At 39.0% G+C, this 18552-nt stretch overlaps 1 protein-coding gene across 12 annotated transcripts in view; it reads left to right on the plus strand.

Moving 5' to 3' along the window:
- The window catches only part of CLIP1 (CAP-Gly domain containing linker protein 1), a 59314-nt gene that overhangs the window by 34948 nt on the left and 5814 nt on the right, over positions 1-18552 (plus strand). For 7 of the 12 annotated variants that reach the window (XM_033008184.2, XM_042805208.1, XM_033008193.2 and 4 more), the window contains 5 exons: positions 4392-4529; positions 6279-6385; positions 9392-9512; positions 14753-14805; positions 17324-17344. In XM_033008184.2, the coding sequence (XP_032864075.2) occupies positions 4392-4529; positions 6279-6385; positions 9392-9512; positions 14753-14805; positions 17324-17344 (440 nt within the window). Of the gene's footprint in view, positions 1-872; positions 3141-4391; positions 4530-6278; positions 6386-9391; positions 9513-14752; positions 14806-17323; positions 17345-18552 lie in introns of all 12 variants that reach the window. The other 5 variants (XM_033008186.2, XM_033008189.2, XM_033008192.2 and 2 more) reach the window with 3 other exon arrangements.

Below are 18552 nucleotides of genomic sequence, written 5' to 3' on the forward strand. Positions count from 1 at the left end.
TGACTGATTGTCTTCTCCAGATTACACAAGAATCCATGAAATATGGTTCTTTGTTAACATTTTATGTTCATAGATATCTGGCTCGGCATAATCACTTGGAGCCAAATGTTACTGTCTACTTTTTAAATGTATGTATTTTAAAATATGTTGTGAACTACTTTAAATTGTTACACACTTGAATTTTTGTTCTGTAGTATGATCCCGTATTATGTGCAGCTACATAGTATGTAGCTTGACTTTAGTAATTATTTTTTTTCTCTTCTTACTTTGACATTACTGCTTGCTTTCATCCCTCATTAGTTATTTGCTTTGACCTTTATTTTATGCTTTAGCACAAAATATTTAGTGTATAAATTGGCACACAAGTTAACTTTAAATACAACACTGATGTGGCATCTTGAACTAAAAGGGTTACGACAATATATTTTGGACAGAATCATGAAGAGGATTATCTATAAAAGGTGAATTTGAGAAGTGGAAGTCAGTGTCTAATTTAACTCCCTGCCTTTTAATTCACTTAGATTCTCCTGAAATCATTCTGTGGCTCTTCTTTCTGAGTAATTAACATTCAGAAAGTTTGTTGAGAGCAGTTTTAAAAACAAGATGAAGTCTTGTATAGAGGAATCTTCAAACTATAATTTTTAGTTCTTTTTATTTAACCGCTGAAAAGTTTCCTTTTGGAAGGTGGGTGTTTTGTAATGAATTACCAGGGGTGGCTGTCAACAGTTGAGTTCACATAGGGACTGTGTGTCAATGTATACACTTTTTTAAAACTTAAATTGCAATAGCTCTATTTGCCCTGAAACCACATTCCTCATTTGTCTGCTTGACTTCATTTTTGTTTTCCCTTCTCCCTGACTTTGTTTCTTCAGTCCTTAAGCTCTGTGTTAGCATCAGCCAGAAAAGAAATTGAACTAATGTCAGACAAGATGAGGGGTTTGATATCAGAAAAAGAGACTTTGGCACAGGAGGGGAATACTTTAAAATTAGAGAGAGGTTCCTTGTTATCAAAACTTCTAGAACTGGAATCAAAGATTTCATTAATGCAATGTGACCAAGAAGAACTTCTGACAGTAAATGAAGAACTTAATTCAGAAAATAAAAAAATCCTAAAGCAGAAGGAAGAAGCTGAGGCCAAAAGCCACCAGGAAAGCACAGAAAAGGTAGCACTGATTTCTGAGAAAAGCAAATTACTCTCTGAAATAGAGGTAGCACAGGCAAACCTTCTGAAGATAACAGAAGAAAATTATGCTCTCTGGTCTTCGGAGTCAACCTTGCTCCAACAGTTGAAAGAACTTCAGGCCAACAAAGATGCCATGGATGTGGTATGTCAGAAACATACCAAGGAATGGGAAGAACTGGACAATTATCAGAAGAAACTTTTGGAAGAGAAAGATGCAGTTGTTAAAGACAAAGATGATGTTATTCAGAAGTTGGAAAATTCTTGTGAGGCCCTGGCCAGAGATCAAAGAGAGCTACTGCAAGAAGTGTCAACTCTGACTGCAGAGAGAGATTCAGTGCTGGGTAAACACTCAGATCTTAAAAATACACATATAGCCTTAAAAAATGAAATGAACAGTCTATTGCAGACAAGTCAGAGTCTGCAGTCTGAAAAGGAGATGCTCCTTGAAAGCATAGAACAACTGCGTATGAGTTTAGACAGTACAGTTAGTGAAAACCAAGCATTAAAAGTGAGAACAGAAGAGATGCAAACACAACTAGAGACTGAGCATAAAGAACTTAAAAAAGTGATGAAAGACAATATGGAGTTGAAGGATTCCCTTGCTAGTCTCTCTTGTCTTCTTGAGGAAATTAAAGCCTCAAGAGAGAGATCCAATTCTGAATGTATTCAGTTACTTCAAGAGAAAGAGGCTTTTTCTTCATCAGAAAGAAGGCTTTTGGCTGAAAGGGAGGAACTTTTAAATGAAAATAAGGCAATTACTGAAAAGCTTGCTAAGGCCACAGGAGATGCTGTACTTGCTGAGAGAGTCTTTACTGAGAAAATAAATGAACTGATCTTAGAAAAGGAATCTGTTCTTTGTAAGTCGTTGCAATTTGAAAAGCACAATGAAGCTCTTCTCCAAGAGAAGAATGAATTGGAGAACAAATACTTCGAGCTTCTTGATGAAAACAAGTCTTCTGCAAATGCAATTTCTGATATGAAGAGAGAACATGAACTGGATGTCTCGGCCAAGAGAGCTCTGGCCCAAGAGAATACCATGCTCCAAGACTCCATTGAGGCCCTCAAGGAAGAACTTAGCAAGAAAACTCTAGAAAATCAAGAGCTAGTAGTCTATAAATGTGACCTTTCGAATCTTCTGGAAGAAGTCCAGGATGCCAAAAGAACATTAGAAAATGAACTGGCTGCTGTATCACATTCCGAGCAGGTCCTGTCATCTTCATTCAAGACCTGTTCCTCTGACAGGGAGGCGCTGAGCAGAGAGAGGGATGAATTGCGAGATAAGTGTCAGCAATTAAATGGAGAGATTGTGATTATGAAAGAAAACTTAGCCATAGAAAAGGAAGCTAGAAAACTGGACAAGGAATCATTTTTGTTGGAACGTATGGAACTTCAAAGCAATATCAGCTTCTTAGAGAAGGAGGTGGAAGAGCTGAGAGAGAAAAATAAAGACTTTCTGACTGAGAAAGAACTTTTAGTTCAGGAGAAAGAAAAATCTGAAACTAAACTGGTGGAAACAACTAAAGAAAAAGAAACCCTCTGTGCAGAGGCAGAGCAGCTTGCTTCCAGTATCGAACGACTGAAGGGTGACTTTGCTTCCTTGTCTAAATCAAAAGCAGAGCTCCAGGACTTGCACAGCTGTGTCTCTGAGAGGCTAGATGATCTTCGACACAGGCATGAGGTGATGGAGAGGGAGAGAATAAAGTTGCTTCAGGAAAATGACAGCCTGCTTGCTGAACAGAAGAGTCTGGTCATCATTAAGGAAGAAATACTAAAAGAGAAGGAGAAATTCTCCAAGGATTATTATAAACTGCACAAGGAAGTAGCACTTTTAGAACAAACTAATAGTGACCTCTCAGGCAAATTGCTGGTGTCTCAGGGCAAAAATCAGATTCTGCAGGAGGAGATGAACAATCTGGCTTTGAAACTAAAAGAAATTGAGACTCTCCAGGCCCAAACAGTAGAGCAAAAAATTGAGGTATTGAAACACATCATTAAACAATCAAGTACGGTTATACTAATACTGAGCACTAACCCAGTGGTTTTCTCTCTGCACTTCATTGCACAATCAGCACCTCATCTTGATATAAACAGGCTGGAATTATGGTCTCTCTCAATATATTATTTCAGGTTTTTTTCAAGTTGTAACTGTGAGTCTGACAGACACTTTAATATTTTCTTTAAAATATTTCTACATAAAAAAGCCTCTGTTGTTGCTGAATGTTGCAAAAAAACAACATAAACTGTGAATAAAAGGAAGGTTTTTTACCTGAATCTGGTAGGAGAAACTGAGCAGCTCCTTCTGTTGAAGTACTCTGCATCTTAAAAGCTAGTGTAGCAATAGATAAGGTTTTAGATCACATCTTTGTGCAATTTTATGTTAAATTACTACAAATTTGAGTTACTCCAAATCTAAAACAATGTACTGCTCCTGTAAATGCAATTGGATAAAAAGCAGTGTAAGAGAACCATTCAAATTTACATTATAGGACTTTCAGTCTGTTAAAGACATTGACAATTCTGGTATTCTTTTTATTCACAGAAGTGTTTTGTATTCACCACCAACAAATTCTGTATAGTATTTTGAACTTTGGTTTGTGTGGCTTGAAGCCCATAAAATCACTTTGAATACAAATTGGAATCAAGATATCCTATAGGAATGTATTATGCCTACCAGGTATTTTAATATTCTTGTGAAGTATTTCCTTTTACGAGGGCATAATTAACAACAATTAAATAATACAATGATTGGCTTTATCTCCTATTTAATTTTTAAATAATTTTCAAATTTTAACAGCTTTTTTTAATTTCACATTTTCTGAAAATAGAGCAGGCTGTTGGAAGTGAATATCTATTGAACTACTACTGTCTAAAGTGGTTAGAAGTCTAAGAGCAATCACTGTGGTGGTAATTAGAAATCCAGGAATTAAAAAAGAAGAAATGGGCTTCCTCAGTGGTGACACAAGCATGGGGTTATGATCTATTTCTGCATGGAACTGAATTTTCTCGTGTCCATTTATTTTTATACTTTATGCAGCTTCAAAATGCACAGAAATTCCCAGTTGAAGTCCTTATTTAATTGGAAAGCAGCTGGCAAACCGTGGAGCTGTGCATAAAGTATTGTGCTTCATCTTTTCCTTTCAGACATCCCTTTGGTAATACCTTTTTTTTTTTTCCTTCCCCTCCCCGCCCCACCTCCCTGTATATATAGGCTGCCAAAATGGCAGAAGATGTTTTACAGACTGTGGAGAAGGTGACCAAAGAGAAGGATGCCATTCACAAAGAAAAGATTGAAACTTTGGCCTCTTTGGAGAACTCTAGACAGACAAACGAGAAGCTACAGAATGAAGTAATCACATTTAAGTGCTTTTACAGTAAAAGTTTTGCGTAGTTTGTGAGGAACAACTACTGAATTACAGAGAATTAGGTTAGGCGAGACTAGATTCTGTAATTTTCTCACCACGATACTCAGTCTTGACTGGCTTGTGAAAGCTTACTAGTTGAGTGTATCTTGATGGAAAATCTAGGTGCCTTTTGTAGCCATATGACCTATGTTATTTTGTGTTTTGCATGTGGTTTCAAATACTACATAGTATATAAGGTCATTGCCCTTAATTTTTTTTGTTGGTGCACCAAGATTTATCTTGTGTATTGGAGTTGTGGATGCTACAGCAGCTTTTGCAGATCACAGAATCAAGAGACCTAGGTTTGACTTGAGGCTTAATCAGTTCTGCTAAATAGCTTTGGATCAGTTGCTTAGATGTGACCACTCTGTGCTTCAGTTCCCTGGTTGTAAGCATGGGGTGCAACTCCATGCTCCCAGGAAGTGCTGCAGAGCTCTGAGTAACAGAGCTCTTTCCACAAAAGTTATCGCTCCATTTGTCACCTATGATGCATTCCTTATTCTGTACATCTTCTTCACAATCTTTACATTTGTAATGTTATAATTTCTTCTTTTTTCCACTTTTCTGTTAATCAGAATTGTGGTTTGATGAGGTACATGTTCTCCTGAGCTATGTGCTATACAAATACATGAGCAAAACAGCCCCAAAGAACTTCACAGTCCAGCACGTACAGCAGTTCCTCCAGGGCCCTGTTCTTCCATCTGTGTCCTCCCACCACGGTGTGGTACTTCAGGGTTCGAAGAAGGGAAGAATGTCCTCACTAATCTCTTTCACACTCTTTTGTCCCAGAGTATCTAGTCTAACATTGGACTGGCATCTTTTCTGCAGATCTTGAGCACCCTGTGGCCTCTTCTTGATGGCTCTTTCATCTTTTGCAGCTCCCATAATAATGGGTAGTGAACAGCTGGGCTAACCTAAATGCCACAGCTTGTGCTGAAACAGTAATGATTTCCAACAAGATCCGATGACTCGAGAATTAAAAGCAGTGACATTAATAATGGCTGGGATTCACTTTCTGGATTTAAAAAAAAAAAAATCCACAGGGTCCTGTAATGCCATGAGAATGGCTGGAGATTACCTGTTATGTAATGTAATGTGTGGCTGAATGTGAACAAATAAGGTTCGCAAGCCTGTGGTGTTTACATGGTAGATGCAAGATCAGTAAATAGATATACAGCAATTTGTCTCATGCAACGAGATCTCTGAAAGGAATTCATTTCTTATGGTTGCAAGCACAACATTCAGCCTACCGTTTCTCAGAAATTAAGGTATGGTAAAGCAGAACGTTTTATCAGTTATTTTAGAGGAATGAAGATCAAAAGAACGGCTAATTTTAGCAACAAGCATTGAATTAAAAAAAAAAAAAAAGTGCTTTGAGTAATTTAGCATTTAAAACGGAGGTGCTTTGGAGCTTTACCTTTTGTATCAGGGTACATACATCAGATTGCTATAAGCTGCTCTTCAATGGACTTTGAATTCTTTGTGCTGCTCAACTTGAATGCAGAAAGTCTCATAACATTTTTTGGTTAGACAAATGCTTCTCAGCACAGACAGACTGAATTAATTTAAGGACTAAAGATGAAAAAGTGGAACAGCTCAGCTCAGGCCCCCGTTTTCCCGAATGTCTTTTCCAAGTGCTACACCTAAGAACTGGATAGTTTCATTAGTGTAATGAGGCTTTTTTCCTCTTTAAGTTGGATATGCTTAAACAAAACAACCTGAAAAATGAAGAGGAACTTAATAAATCAAAAGAGCTTCTAAATCTGGAGAACAAGAAAGTGGAAGAACTTAAAAAAGAATTGTAAGTATTTCAATATTAAATCTGTTAAACCATTACTTTGTAATTACATTTACCTTTCATTTTTTAAAAAATTGTCTTTCAGTATCTCTCCAGTATCCTCACATAAAGCAGATATTAGATCAAAATTAAATATCAGTTTGATATGCATAAAACTTGAAATCAGAATGTTGCTCCTGAATTGCTGAAGGGTGTTGAAGCAAATCCTCTCTTCCAAGCACTGGTTGAAATAATTTCTCTGCTGGAGGAAGTATAGAGTTCTGCCACCTGAGGGCACTAGGTTATTTTAAAAGCTTTATTATAAAGAAATTCTGTTTGGATTGAATTACAAGTACACTTGGAGTGTTAAGTAGTTTTAAGTAGCTTCATTTACAGAAAATCTGGCTCTGCTTTTATTTTTCATTGTCTACTTTATCCAGTTTATTCCCATTGCCCACTATGCACTTATTTTCTAACTGGTACACTACAAATGCCATAGATAGTATGTAAAACTAGAGTTAATTGTCTATCATTTGAGATGCTTCACTTGAGAAACTACCTCTTATGTACTACAAACTAATCATTGTACACAACAAATTAACCACAAAGCATCTGATATAAAGTAACTTGCCCTGTGAAATCTCATTGTACCAAAGCTTTTGGCATGCTGCCATGAATAAAAATTCCTAGTTATTGCTACCTTGCAGTAGCTGCATGTCTCTCAGCTCTCAGAGATGTGATGTGTTAAATCCCGATCTCTGTTCCCATCTGCGCTCCCAGAAGAATTTTTGTCTCATGGAGTAAGAGCTGGAATCTGGACTAAGAGCTAAGAGCAGCTTTGACTAATTGTTATTATTACTGTTAGTTCCATGAGTTATTTTGTGACAGTTCTTAACCACTGCTCAGAGGCAAAAACAGGGCACAGAGGAAATAAATACATAGAATTAATACAAAGTTTCTGTATGACTGACAGGTTTTGCTGCTCGCTTTTAAAAACCTGCATGCTTGTATAGACAGCAACCTCCTTTGAGAAAGGCAGGTTTTTGTTCCATGAGCAATTCCTACCTGCTTCAGTGCTTGTGGGAAATGCCAAAGCAAAATAATTATTTCCAGACTAGTTGCTCTAATGCTAGAACAGCGAGAGGCCAGCAGGCTCTGGTTTCGTGGAAAGACAAAATATATTAAGTTGTAATTAGTCAAGCAGAAGTTGTTTAAAAAGGATACTTTGAAATTCCTTAGCACTGAAAGGTGTTCTCATGACCCTGATCACTTTGTGGTTTTAATTTTTTTTTTTTTTCTTAAAGTTAATCTTAGTTATAGATTATTGCTGAATGTGGTCTCTAATCATCAGCAGTAAGAGATGTGGATAAGTGGAAGTTTGTCTAGTTGTTTTTTTTAAATTGATCTCTGTTGTCATAATTGTTTGCTGCCTTGTTTTAATTAGAGTACGGAATTAGCTTGCTAAGATCCATTTCTTGACCAGCAGTAACGTGGGTAGAGGGAACACCATTGAGAGGCCAGGTGATGGAGGTAGTGCCCCGACCTTTGCGAAGGAGAGTAGGGGGAAAATTTTGCCCCCCAGGAGCTGTGACGGTACATAGGGACACGCTGCTGTCCTCTGTAAAAGAACCTTCTGTGTAAAACTAGGATGAAGAAAAGCAGAAATACCGGCTGGATGTTGTGTATTCATTTAGTACTGTGTACTGCCAAGTGCACTCACAGCTATCAGTTTAAAGTTCCTTAGCACTAGACACGGGAGAGCATTTCACACAACTTGACCCCAGTATTTTGTGTGCTTTGTTTGCAATGCCCTGACTCTACACTATAATGCTGAAAGCAGAAAGAGGAGAAGTGGTTAGTACTGCAGTTCAGCAAACAATTGTGGTTAAAAATAGGTATGTTCCTGCATCAGCAAGTAGCTTCATACCAAGATAATTTGAATCGATGTTCAGTGATGTGGGCTAGCCTGTTTAATCCAGTCTAGGTGGATCAGATTGGAAATTGGTCCAGGTGAGACCAAACAAGAAGCAATGGTTGGAAAATTTTAGTCATATTGCATGCTGAATTAAAAAAGTAAATCAGCCTTCCTTTTGTTTAAATGTGCCCAATAACAGACCACAGAGTCCTTGTATTTTGAAGTGCTTGAATCAGTTTCTGACTTACGGGTCACAGTCATAAAAGTATTTTTAGTATTCCAGTCAGGGTTTAACTCTGTGTAATATTGGCACACAGGGGTACTGAGATTCCTTTTTATGAAAACAAAACACAGTCATAAAAATTACTGTTTAGTGAAATGGAGATTATCTTTTTTATTTTTCGAAAGATATTGTCAAATAAAAACTTATGTTATTTGTGTTACAGGCAGACATGCAAAATATTTTTTTCAAAAACTTGTTGAAAATAAACTTACTTTAAGGAAACCACATATATGAGTAGCAGCATAGGCTAATGAAACCTGCAAATCCATTTTTTTCTTCAGCTTTTGTTTTATCTCCTTTTCAGTTTTGTATCTGTTAAAATAATGGAATAGATTAGACACTTTCCTCCTGTGATCTTGTACATTCTTGTATATTTGGGTGTCAGACCTTGTAGGGACCATTTAAATAAGTGGAACTATAAGATTTTTTTTTTTTAAAAAACAATTCTTGTTTTACCTCTGGCTACAAAGTTCACTTCTGAGAATGCCTAGGCTATAAACCTTGCCAACACTCTTGTCAAACCCTACCCTATATTTCCAAATCCAAGCATGTGCTAACCATTGGAAGCATGCAGAACTCCCAGTCTGAACTTACCTTCCATTTCTTTGAGGATCTGATGCACATAAAGGAAAAGAAGTTTTGTGCTGCTACTGCTTTTCAGGGCTAAACCTACCCCCCTGTGCATCTGAGGTATAGATTGTCACCTTTATTATAGATCCCATTAGACACGTGACCTAGATGTATTTTTCCAAGCTGTGAAGCTGAATCTCTCCCACAGTTTTTTCTTGCCTCTCTCGTTCCTATGGTAACGATGCACTCTCTGTCCTCACAGCGAAGCGCTCAAGCTGGCAGCAGCTCAGAAGTCCCAGCAGCTTGCAGCTTTGCAAGAGGAGAACGTGAAACTTGCCGAGGAGCTGGGCAGGAGCAGGGACGAAGTCACAAGTCATCAGAAGGTAGAGTGGCTGGAACGTTTCCTGATCTATGGGGAAAGTGCTGTGCGTGCTGTTTCCGCTGATGCCTGGGTGACGTTTCACTGCATGTTTGTGCTTGGAAGATGAGTTGTTCTGAGAATGTTTTAAAATAAATTTGGAAGCCACCTGCATTGGGAGGTTAGAACTGCAGGCTAACAGGAGGTTACGTAACACGTGAAGGATACTTAGGAGGCTTGGGAATAAGCATAAATTAAATACGCTTTAGCCAAATGTATTAACAGACACTTGCTATTTCTGTTGGGAGTAATTTTGTTATACAACTGCGGAAATCTCCAGCTACCCAGTACTAAGGAAATCTAGCTATTTAATTCTCCTCCTTATTCCTGTTCTTCCCACTAAAAAAAAAAAAAGTACTTAGGATATATTTCAGAATACTGTTTAAAACTACTTGGTTGAACTCTGTGTCTAAAAAGCGCTATGCACATGTATTCTTGCTTAAACTTCATACTGTGCATGTACAGGAACAGTGCTGCAGCCAGGTAATGGGGACTGGGGGACTAGAATCAATGTAAGATGGTTTTCTGGTGGTATATTATAGGGAAGAAAAAGACTCAAATTTTATTTTTTACTATTACATTTTAACATTTTGTTAGAATCTTGAAATACAAGCTGTTACACAGCTGATACCACTGGTACTTGCCAAAAGAGAAATTAAATTTACAGCCATTAAATATGGTGGGTTTAGTTCTTGTGGAGCAGTTCTGGTAATTGCCACACCATGAAGACATCTTTGGAAGATCTTGTCCAAAAGCAAGAACATAGAAGACACGGGTTTATATGTTGCCTTTCTGAGATGGCACTTGTGCAGAAGGGGAGTGTGCTTCTTCCCAGTGACAGTGGAACAGATCTCTTACATCCTGCAACAAAGACTAATATTTTTAAAGCCAAGAGGCTGACTTTTCCCCAAAGGTGCTGTTTTGAAATACTGAGGATGGGTGACTATGGATCAGGCCGATTTCTAAACCCTTCTGGCTGCTGACAGGAGTAATGCATGAGCTGCTTCATCCTAAAGAGCCTTTGGAGATGATTAACGAGAGTCCCAGACGTGTGGGCTCAACCACTGACTCATGCTGCATCTGAGTAGTGGTGTGGTAAGAGAACACTGTCATCCTGAACAGCCAGTGGGAGCTCTGCTCCCCACTCCCACATGTTTTCTTAAATTGTTTCAGAATCTTTGAGGCAACCTGTTATTTTCAGAAGGAGTTGTAACTTGAAAAGCATTCGGCAGTGTTGGTCAGATCTTTCTGCCTACCGTATGTAGCCAGAGTTGATATACAGAAAGTCCCTGAGGGAAGGGACCCTCCGGCCCCCCAGGCCAGGCTGGCCGAGGTCACTCCAGTCTCCATCTGTGGCCTCTGATGTTTCCAGGTGACCTTGCGAAGGAGTCCTGCAGTCTGCACCCTGCCCCCGGGGGATCTGTCAGCAGGGATCCTTCTCTCACTGCCAGGATAGAGCTTGCTCTGTGAAGCACGGGGATTAGTCAGTCATCTTGCAAACTGGAATATTCTCAGTTTGCCTGCACCATGGCCTTTTCGGCCCATGAGTAGGTGGCTCCAAGCTCAAAGATCTGGAAGATCTGCTAGAGCTTGGAGAAGCACTCTGTTTGCCTTCTTCAGCCGTTCCTGTTGCGTTATGTCCTCTTCTGCGAGGAAGATGTGATCTGAATCTCGGAAACGTGGGAATGCCGTCTGTTGCATTTTCTAAACATAGTATTTGGGCTATGATGTCCTTAGGTCTAGTGAACTGCACAGCCTCCTAAAAAACTGGAAGAGGCACTTGGTATGCCAGGGAGCTCTGTTGTGGCAAAAGGATCAAAGGCAAAATGGTGTTGTTTAAAAATGAAATTTCCTGCCAGGTATCACTTAACTAAGGAGTGCAGCTCCTCTCAGTTCAGTGTTGTTTGGCTCTTGTAGGTGAAACGTGTGGTCCACCTGCCCAGAACAGTTGTATTTCCTGGTTGCTCCTAAGAAGCAGCATTCCCTGTCTCATCTGGAGCCTCTAAAGTACTAATGATCCTTTTCAGTCTGATAGAAACCTGCTGTTACCCCCAGGAGCAGGACTTTTTTCATGTTCCCTTTAGATCTTACCCAACCTAACCTTACAGTCCCCTTGTTCTACCTTTGTGCTGGGTTCTCTTCATGAAATGGCAAGAAAACCAGTTGGCCTTGAGGATTCTCGCAGAGACAGCGCTGTCTTGAGCTCCACAGAGATCCCCCTGCCACTTCTACTTCACGGCCACTTGCGTGAATGTACACTGTGTTTAGGCACTAGGCTGCAGCATGTTTTTTGGGCTTCCTTGGTTCAGGCTGTCTGCGGGGAGTGGAAAAAAATGTTATTATGAAGAATTGCTGGATTAGCTTATAGAGAACAAGCGTCCGTAGTGGCAATGAAGAGGTTTAACAGAGAATGGGAGTGCTCGTGGAGCTGCATTTTATGCAGTGGATACTGAAAAATTGGACGGTAGGGAGGAAAGCACAGAATATAGCAGTGCTTCAGTCTGTGTGAGTTTCTGTGCATGTGCCTATTAAAATGCAGTAAGAAAGGTAGCAAGCATATGTTTTAAGTATTTTGAGCAGTCACTATGGTAACTATATAAATTCTAGCAAGTGTGTTAGTCAATTGGGTTAGTGAATCTGTGGCTGCATGTGACACACTTTGCAAAATTAATGAATACTGTTTCATGAATGATTTATCCTGACATCTAAAGGTTAAAGTGTCTTACACTAAAGATGCTGAGGGATGCTTTTCTATATTAATCCATAAGTAATTAGCTGTTTAATTAGTTAAAGACTCACAGTCAGATAGATACTGAACTCGGGGAACTTTTCTGGCTTCAAATCATTTGTTGTGGTATTTTGGGAGCTTCAGACCTGCCCAGGCATTTTAACTTCATTGGAAAAAGTGTAGACACCTCTACCAGCTCAGCTGGTCCATCTTTTATTAAAGGTATATGAGAAGTCTGCTCTGAGGCTAATGAGAGAGTGAGTGGATTGTTGGAGAAATGTTAAGGAGAGAAGGGGTGTCCTTTCTCTCCTCCTACCACAAAGCTGCTCGAGGCTTGATCCATGAGCCATGCAGCTGCAAGAGGAGGTTAGAAGCTGCAGAAATCCCCTATCATCTTGTCCTTTACTTTTCTCACTTTTAAATTCACTTCTGTCTTGGTCTGTTTGAAAATCACTCACAGCCAACTAGGGAACTGAAAGGGAAGAGAGGTGCAGGGTTTATGCTCACCGTCTTGGAGCATTCTACAAATATTGAAGGATTTTCTGAGTTAAACAGGCACCACAGTCTTTTCCTAAAAGAAAACAATAAAAACGTGGGGTGTGTTTGGGGTGGAGAGCATCATGGAGCTCTATGGACAGGGCGTCAGGTGAGAAAACCTCACACTGACATTATTCACCCTTTTTCCAATTGCAAGTGGCAGTCAAGAGCATCAACACCAGAAAGTTAAGCTAGCTGAGGGTGAAACGAAGCAGTTTGTGTGTGGAAGGTGGCCAGGGTAATGCTGCACGGTATGACCATAGAGAAACACTGGTGCTGGTAGAGGAGAACTCAGAAAAAAACAGCTGTAAAAGTGTGATGCACAAGAGATTGCAACGTGAGTCTGAGAGGGGAGAGGGACCGTATAAAGCAGTTGTCAGAGGGGTTCTGGAGAGGCGGCCGAGTAGCGTGCAGCTCATGGGGGTTTACAAGTGAAACATTTCTCAGAATTTTCATATTCTTTTTTCCTTCTCTTTTTTTGTCATCAATCTGTACAGATGTAAGGAGCTCATCTAGGCTGCCTCTGTGTGGGAAGCAGACAAAATTCTTAGAAACAGGATATACTTTGTGCTGCTGGTGAAATTGCTGGGTTTCACTTGCCTGCAGGAGAAATTTGGCCATACCCTCATAGTACTCTGGCTGCTCTGCAGTCTTACTTACAGTGGCCACTTTCCTTGAGACACACATTCTGATTTGCTTTAAGACTTCTTAATATAAGTCTCTCTACACCCTTCTAGTATCTATTTTTCATATCAATAAAGTTGTCTGATGAAGCCCTTGTGAAATGTTACCAATTAATCTTAAACCTAGAAGGCTTAACAGCACTGCAGTACACGAAAGGAGAAGGTAAGTTGTCGGAAAATACAAAGACAGTTTATCTAGGTGAGCTGCATTTAGCTGAGAATTGGAAGCTGGCAGACAACCTTCCTTCTCATTGCAATTTGCTTAATGCTTTCCACACCTGTGCCAAACGTGAGCATCTGCACAGTGCTGAAAGTATTTAGTCAGTCAGAGACTATTTGATGTTGTTCCTGGGGCTCTGAGGTTTCCATTAGAAATGTATGTCTTGCTGACCTTGTGGATGAACCCTGAAAGCTTGTGAAATTGAAGTAGAGTTTGCATTCAAGTCAAGGCACGGGTAGTTGGGCCTATAAGCAGTTCTGCAGGGCAGTAATTTCTGACTTTGGCCACTGAGTAAGAAGAAAGGAGAAGATGATGAAAAATAATTAATTGGCCTGAAAAATTCTTGATTTCTTAACCTTATCAGCAGTTCAGTTACCCCAGTGTTTCTGTGTAGGGGCTTCACGGTTTTATTGTTGTACAAATCATGGTGGTTTTGTTTTGCTTTTCCTAAACCTATGTGTGCCTGTCGGTTTGGAGCACAAGAACCTGCATCAACAGTATTTTCCCCAGAAAGCCTTATTAGTGGTAAGGGCTTAGGGTAATGCCACTGACTTACAGGTTCAGGATACAGTAACAAACACCAGACTAACAGCTTTAGGGATCAATAATTTCTCTCTAAATAATGGTACAGTAACAAATACAGATCAGTAGTACAATTATCCAGCTCAGAACAACACCAAATCCAGTAATTTACCAACACTGGGCTAAACTTACTAGCCAGGTGCACAAAGCCTTATTGTTCTTTTTGGTGTGCACGGGGCCTGGCAATACTAGCCTCACACCTCTCTTGTGTGCACAGGACATGAAAATAGTATATAAAGCAGTGATGGCCCCTCACTAGCTAATATTCTTGGTCACTGAACAATTTGTGTTTGTGTGTGTGTGTTGTCCTAGTAGAAAATCAAATACTCTGGGGATTTTTAGGCTCTGTAGCCTCTCCCATGTTTGTTTTACAATGATTATGATGCTCTGATATTATTATACCAAGGAAACAATCTTTAGTGTATTAACTGTATTCTTTTTGTACTTGTGTTTAGCTGGAAGAGGAGAGGTCAGTTCTCAATAACCAGTTATTAGAGATGAAAAAAAGGTAAGTTGTTTTTTCTGATGTGTGTTTAACTATACATCCCTACAGAAAACTTCAGAAAACATAATACAAGAACACTGCTAAGAAAGCAGTTCTCTTTTACTGTATCATAGTTAAAAGTTCTGAGGTTGTTACATTGGACTGTAGATGGTATATTACCCATTTTCTTTATTAAAAGTGAGAAGGAAATGTAATTGTATTCATGTAAGCAGCGGTATTTACCATTTCCCCCTTAGTCATGCACCTCTTGCACTGTAGTAGTTCTCTTCATTTTCAGTAACCAATTTAGTGTTTGGTTTTACTCTGCTCTAGAATATTGGATTGTCCCTCAGCCTCAGAAAAATGCATGCATACAGACCTGATCCAAGTTCTTAAGAAACAATGGAAAAATATAGTGATGCTAAGGATTGTTATTTAACAAAAAAAAAAAAAAAAAAAAAGAGGAAAGAAAAGTAGCAGTTATTCAGCACTAAAATGCTTGTTCTCATAATTTGGGAATATTGAGTTCATCGTGGCAGTAGTTATTGCAGTTCATTCAGCACTGTTTTTAAATACCAGGAGATTTATCCTGGGTGACTGGAGCATCCATTTGTAAGCTGTGCTGTTCAATAAATGGTCCCAAGGTACAAAATTTACTGCCTTTCTGCAATATGTGTACAGAAAGGTAATTGGCAAGGTGCCACAACGTCTTTAGGAAAATGTGGGCTCTTCAAAAGTAGTTACATAAATCCTTAGAAAAAGACACAGCTCTCCATGACACTGAGTGTGTTCCAGGAAAAACAAACAAACCCCTGTTAAATTCCCTGAATTTATAATGGTCGCAAAAAAGAGCAGTGAGTGGCACTTTGGTATTTATGCCCATCCTTAGCTACTCAGTATTAGACTCTGATCCCTGGTTTGTTTCCTAATAACCTGTTATTTGGGAGGTGGGTCGTGCTCTGCTGCAGCTCACACTCTGAAGGACAGCATGGCGTTGCACAAGGTAAAGCTTCCTCAGGGAGTATCAGAGTTCGGGCAGTTGTTAGACAGAGGCAAGTGACCAGCTGAAACTCCAGCTTTAACCACTCGGCCTTTGGCTGCATAGAATAGCGTAAGGTTGTTTTTTTTTTTTTAAGATGAAGGAATTTTTTTTTTAAGATAAAGAAATTTTTTTTAAGGTGAAGGAGAAGATAAGGAGAGAAATCTTTAACTGGTGTAAAGACTATTTGACACTCACAATAATTAGTATGTTTACACCAACTGAGGATCATCTCCAGCATATTTGATGTGGAAGAAGAGAGGGAAAAGGAGGCTGTTAGTGCTGCTGACAGCTTAGAATGCTGTTTATAGCCTGTTATTTAACATGGTTTAAAACATGTATGTTAAATAGTGTAACTCCTGAAAGTTATTTGAAGGAAGAGAGGACAGAATGGGGACCCAAGATTCATTCAATACTTTCCAGCAGTTCTACTTCACAGCATACATTCTAAAAGACAAATTATTTAGTAAGTTATAAAAAGAAAGGTGTGTGGCTCTCATGTTTTTCCTCCTGTTTTTACTCTGCGTAAGCTGCCTTAAATAATCTAGATAAAATTCACTTTAATGATTTAATAATTAACATTACCTTCAGTAGGTTACACTGAGATGCCCAAGTTAGTGACTGCTTAATGATATTCCTTTACAGTGTTGAATAAACTGCAATAAAAAGGACAAAACAAGTACCAGAAACAGTCCACATTGCGGAAGCAGACTGCAGGCCATGAGGGGTTGAAATATGTCAGCATGTGACATTATTTGCTAACAAACAAAGATAGGCTGATTGAAGAGCTAACTAAATAAAACAGAGTCTCTAAATTCCCAAATTCCACTGACGTTTGTGATGAGACGAGCAATGATTTCTTCCTTTTGTCTTTTAAGAATTTGAGATACTGAAAGAGAGACATCTTTTTGTTTCAATTAGGTCAAATCTCTAGCAGTAGTTTTCTCGCCCTCCTTCCACCCACAGGAATTCTCTTCCTCCACTTTAGCAACTCCCTCTATGAAACAGTCCAGCTAGAAGTGACAGGAGTTTGATATTTATGAATCGAAGGGGGTTCTATGTTACTTCAGCTCATGAGGCTCATTGTGGGTTGCTAACTGTCTTACTGTCTTTGAGCTTGCGCTATTTATCGATACTCATTTCATTCCTCTCTCTTCCCTTTCCTACCCTTGCTTCCTTTGCTATATCTGTGTGTCTTTAATGGTAAGACTCAAGAAAGTCTATCCACGTTACAATAAATAATTTAGTTTTTTGTTTTTTTTTTTTTTAAGTAAAGTTGTTGTACATATTTTGGCTGCCTTTGTCCCTTGGTGTCTTGCTTTTGTTTTGTAAATTACTCAGCTATATATATATATATATATATATATTAAAAAAAAAAAAAAGTCTATATTTTTTACCAAAACAAAAAAGCCCCTTGGTGCAAATTTAGGTCTTCCTTACAGTATTTTGCATTTCTACTCCATGTTTCTAACATGTGGTTCTTGTTATCTTGCATTTTTAAAGCTTGCCCAGTAACACTTTAAGGTATTTGCTTCATTCTTAGAATTTCTTATTTTTGTAGTAAGGGAAGAATCTGGGTGATATTTTTTTTTTTTTGTTACATTAAAACAAAACAAAAACCTCTCTCCCATGACTTTCACACACTGTTTAAAACATGGTTTAACCTCCTCAAGAAAGTGAAATTTTAAAAAGGCTTGTGAAATGGCAAAGTAATCTTTATTCTTGGGATTTTATTTTAATCTCTGCTGGCAAGCAGTTATTTTGGACTTGAATTGGCAGGGGAAAAGTTCAAGTTCACCAGATCAGTTTCCTTTTTTTTTTTTTCCCTGATAAAATAAATAGTTTCCATGAGATTTTTCTTGCAAGTTATCAGTATGTAGTTATTTCACATTCAACATATGCTCCTTACATTTACTATCTCTCATATGAATCATACTACAAATGATACTGAGGCTGAGAGCATCAGTGGGGTAGACTCTCAGCTGATGCTAGAAGTGAACTGTGATCCACACTTACGTATAAGTAGTGACATATAGCTACTATATTTGTAGGTTTTCCAGTTTCAACATTTTAGAGGGCCTCCAACTAGAGCTGTAAAGCATCGTTCCTGGAGAGACTGCTCTGTAAAAGAAAAGAAACAGTGAACAGTGCTACAGTACAAAGACCTTTTTCCCCCTCTTGTTTTCTCTCCTCTTTTCTTCTCTTGTTTCTCTCCCCTTCCATTATAGTATTCTAGACTCCTATATTGAATTTGTAAATATATATTTATATGCTTACAAACTGTGCCTTTTTCAACCACCTGAATGCTTGTTGTGGTTGAAACCAAGCCCAATGAATGTCTAGTTAATCATATTTGTACAAAAAGCATGTGTTTGGTCTTGATCTCTTAAGATGAAGATCTGACCAAAAAGTGACAGCATTGGCTAAGTAACAAGCTCTTGAGCGTGAGATGAGTCACCGGGGTTTCCATCTGCCCTTCTACAGCTGCGTATAGAGCAAAGGGAAGCCCAGGTGAAATCTCAGGTACAGCAGAGCTTGTGAGCAGCAACTTCCAGATGTACTTTCCAGTAAACACTGGGTTTGCAGCTCGGAGGACTGGGGAGGGCTGCTGTGCTGTCAGCAATCCCCCGTGCGTTGGTGGCACATTTCCTTCCCACGCCACCACGCTGCACTTCTGATCCAATTCAGCAAAGCATTTAAAAACATGGGTGAGGCTAGAGCATGTATGTAAT

The sequence above is a fragment of the Tyto alba genome, unplaced genomic scaffold (genome assembly GCF_018691265.1).
Source record: "Tyto alba isolate M040663 unplaced genomic scaffold, T.alba_DEE_v4.0 Super-Scaffold_44, whole genome shotgun sequence".
NCBI lineage: Eukaryota > Metazoa > Chordata > Aves > Strigiformes > Tytonidae > Tyto > Tyto alba.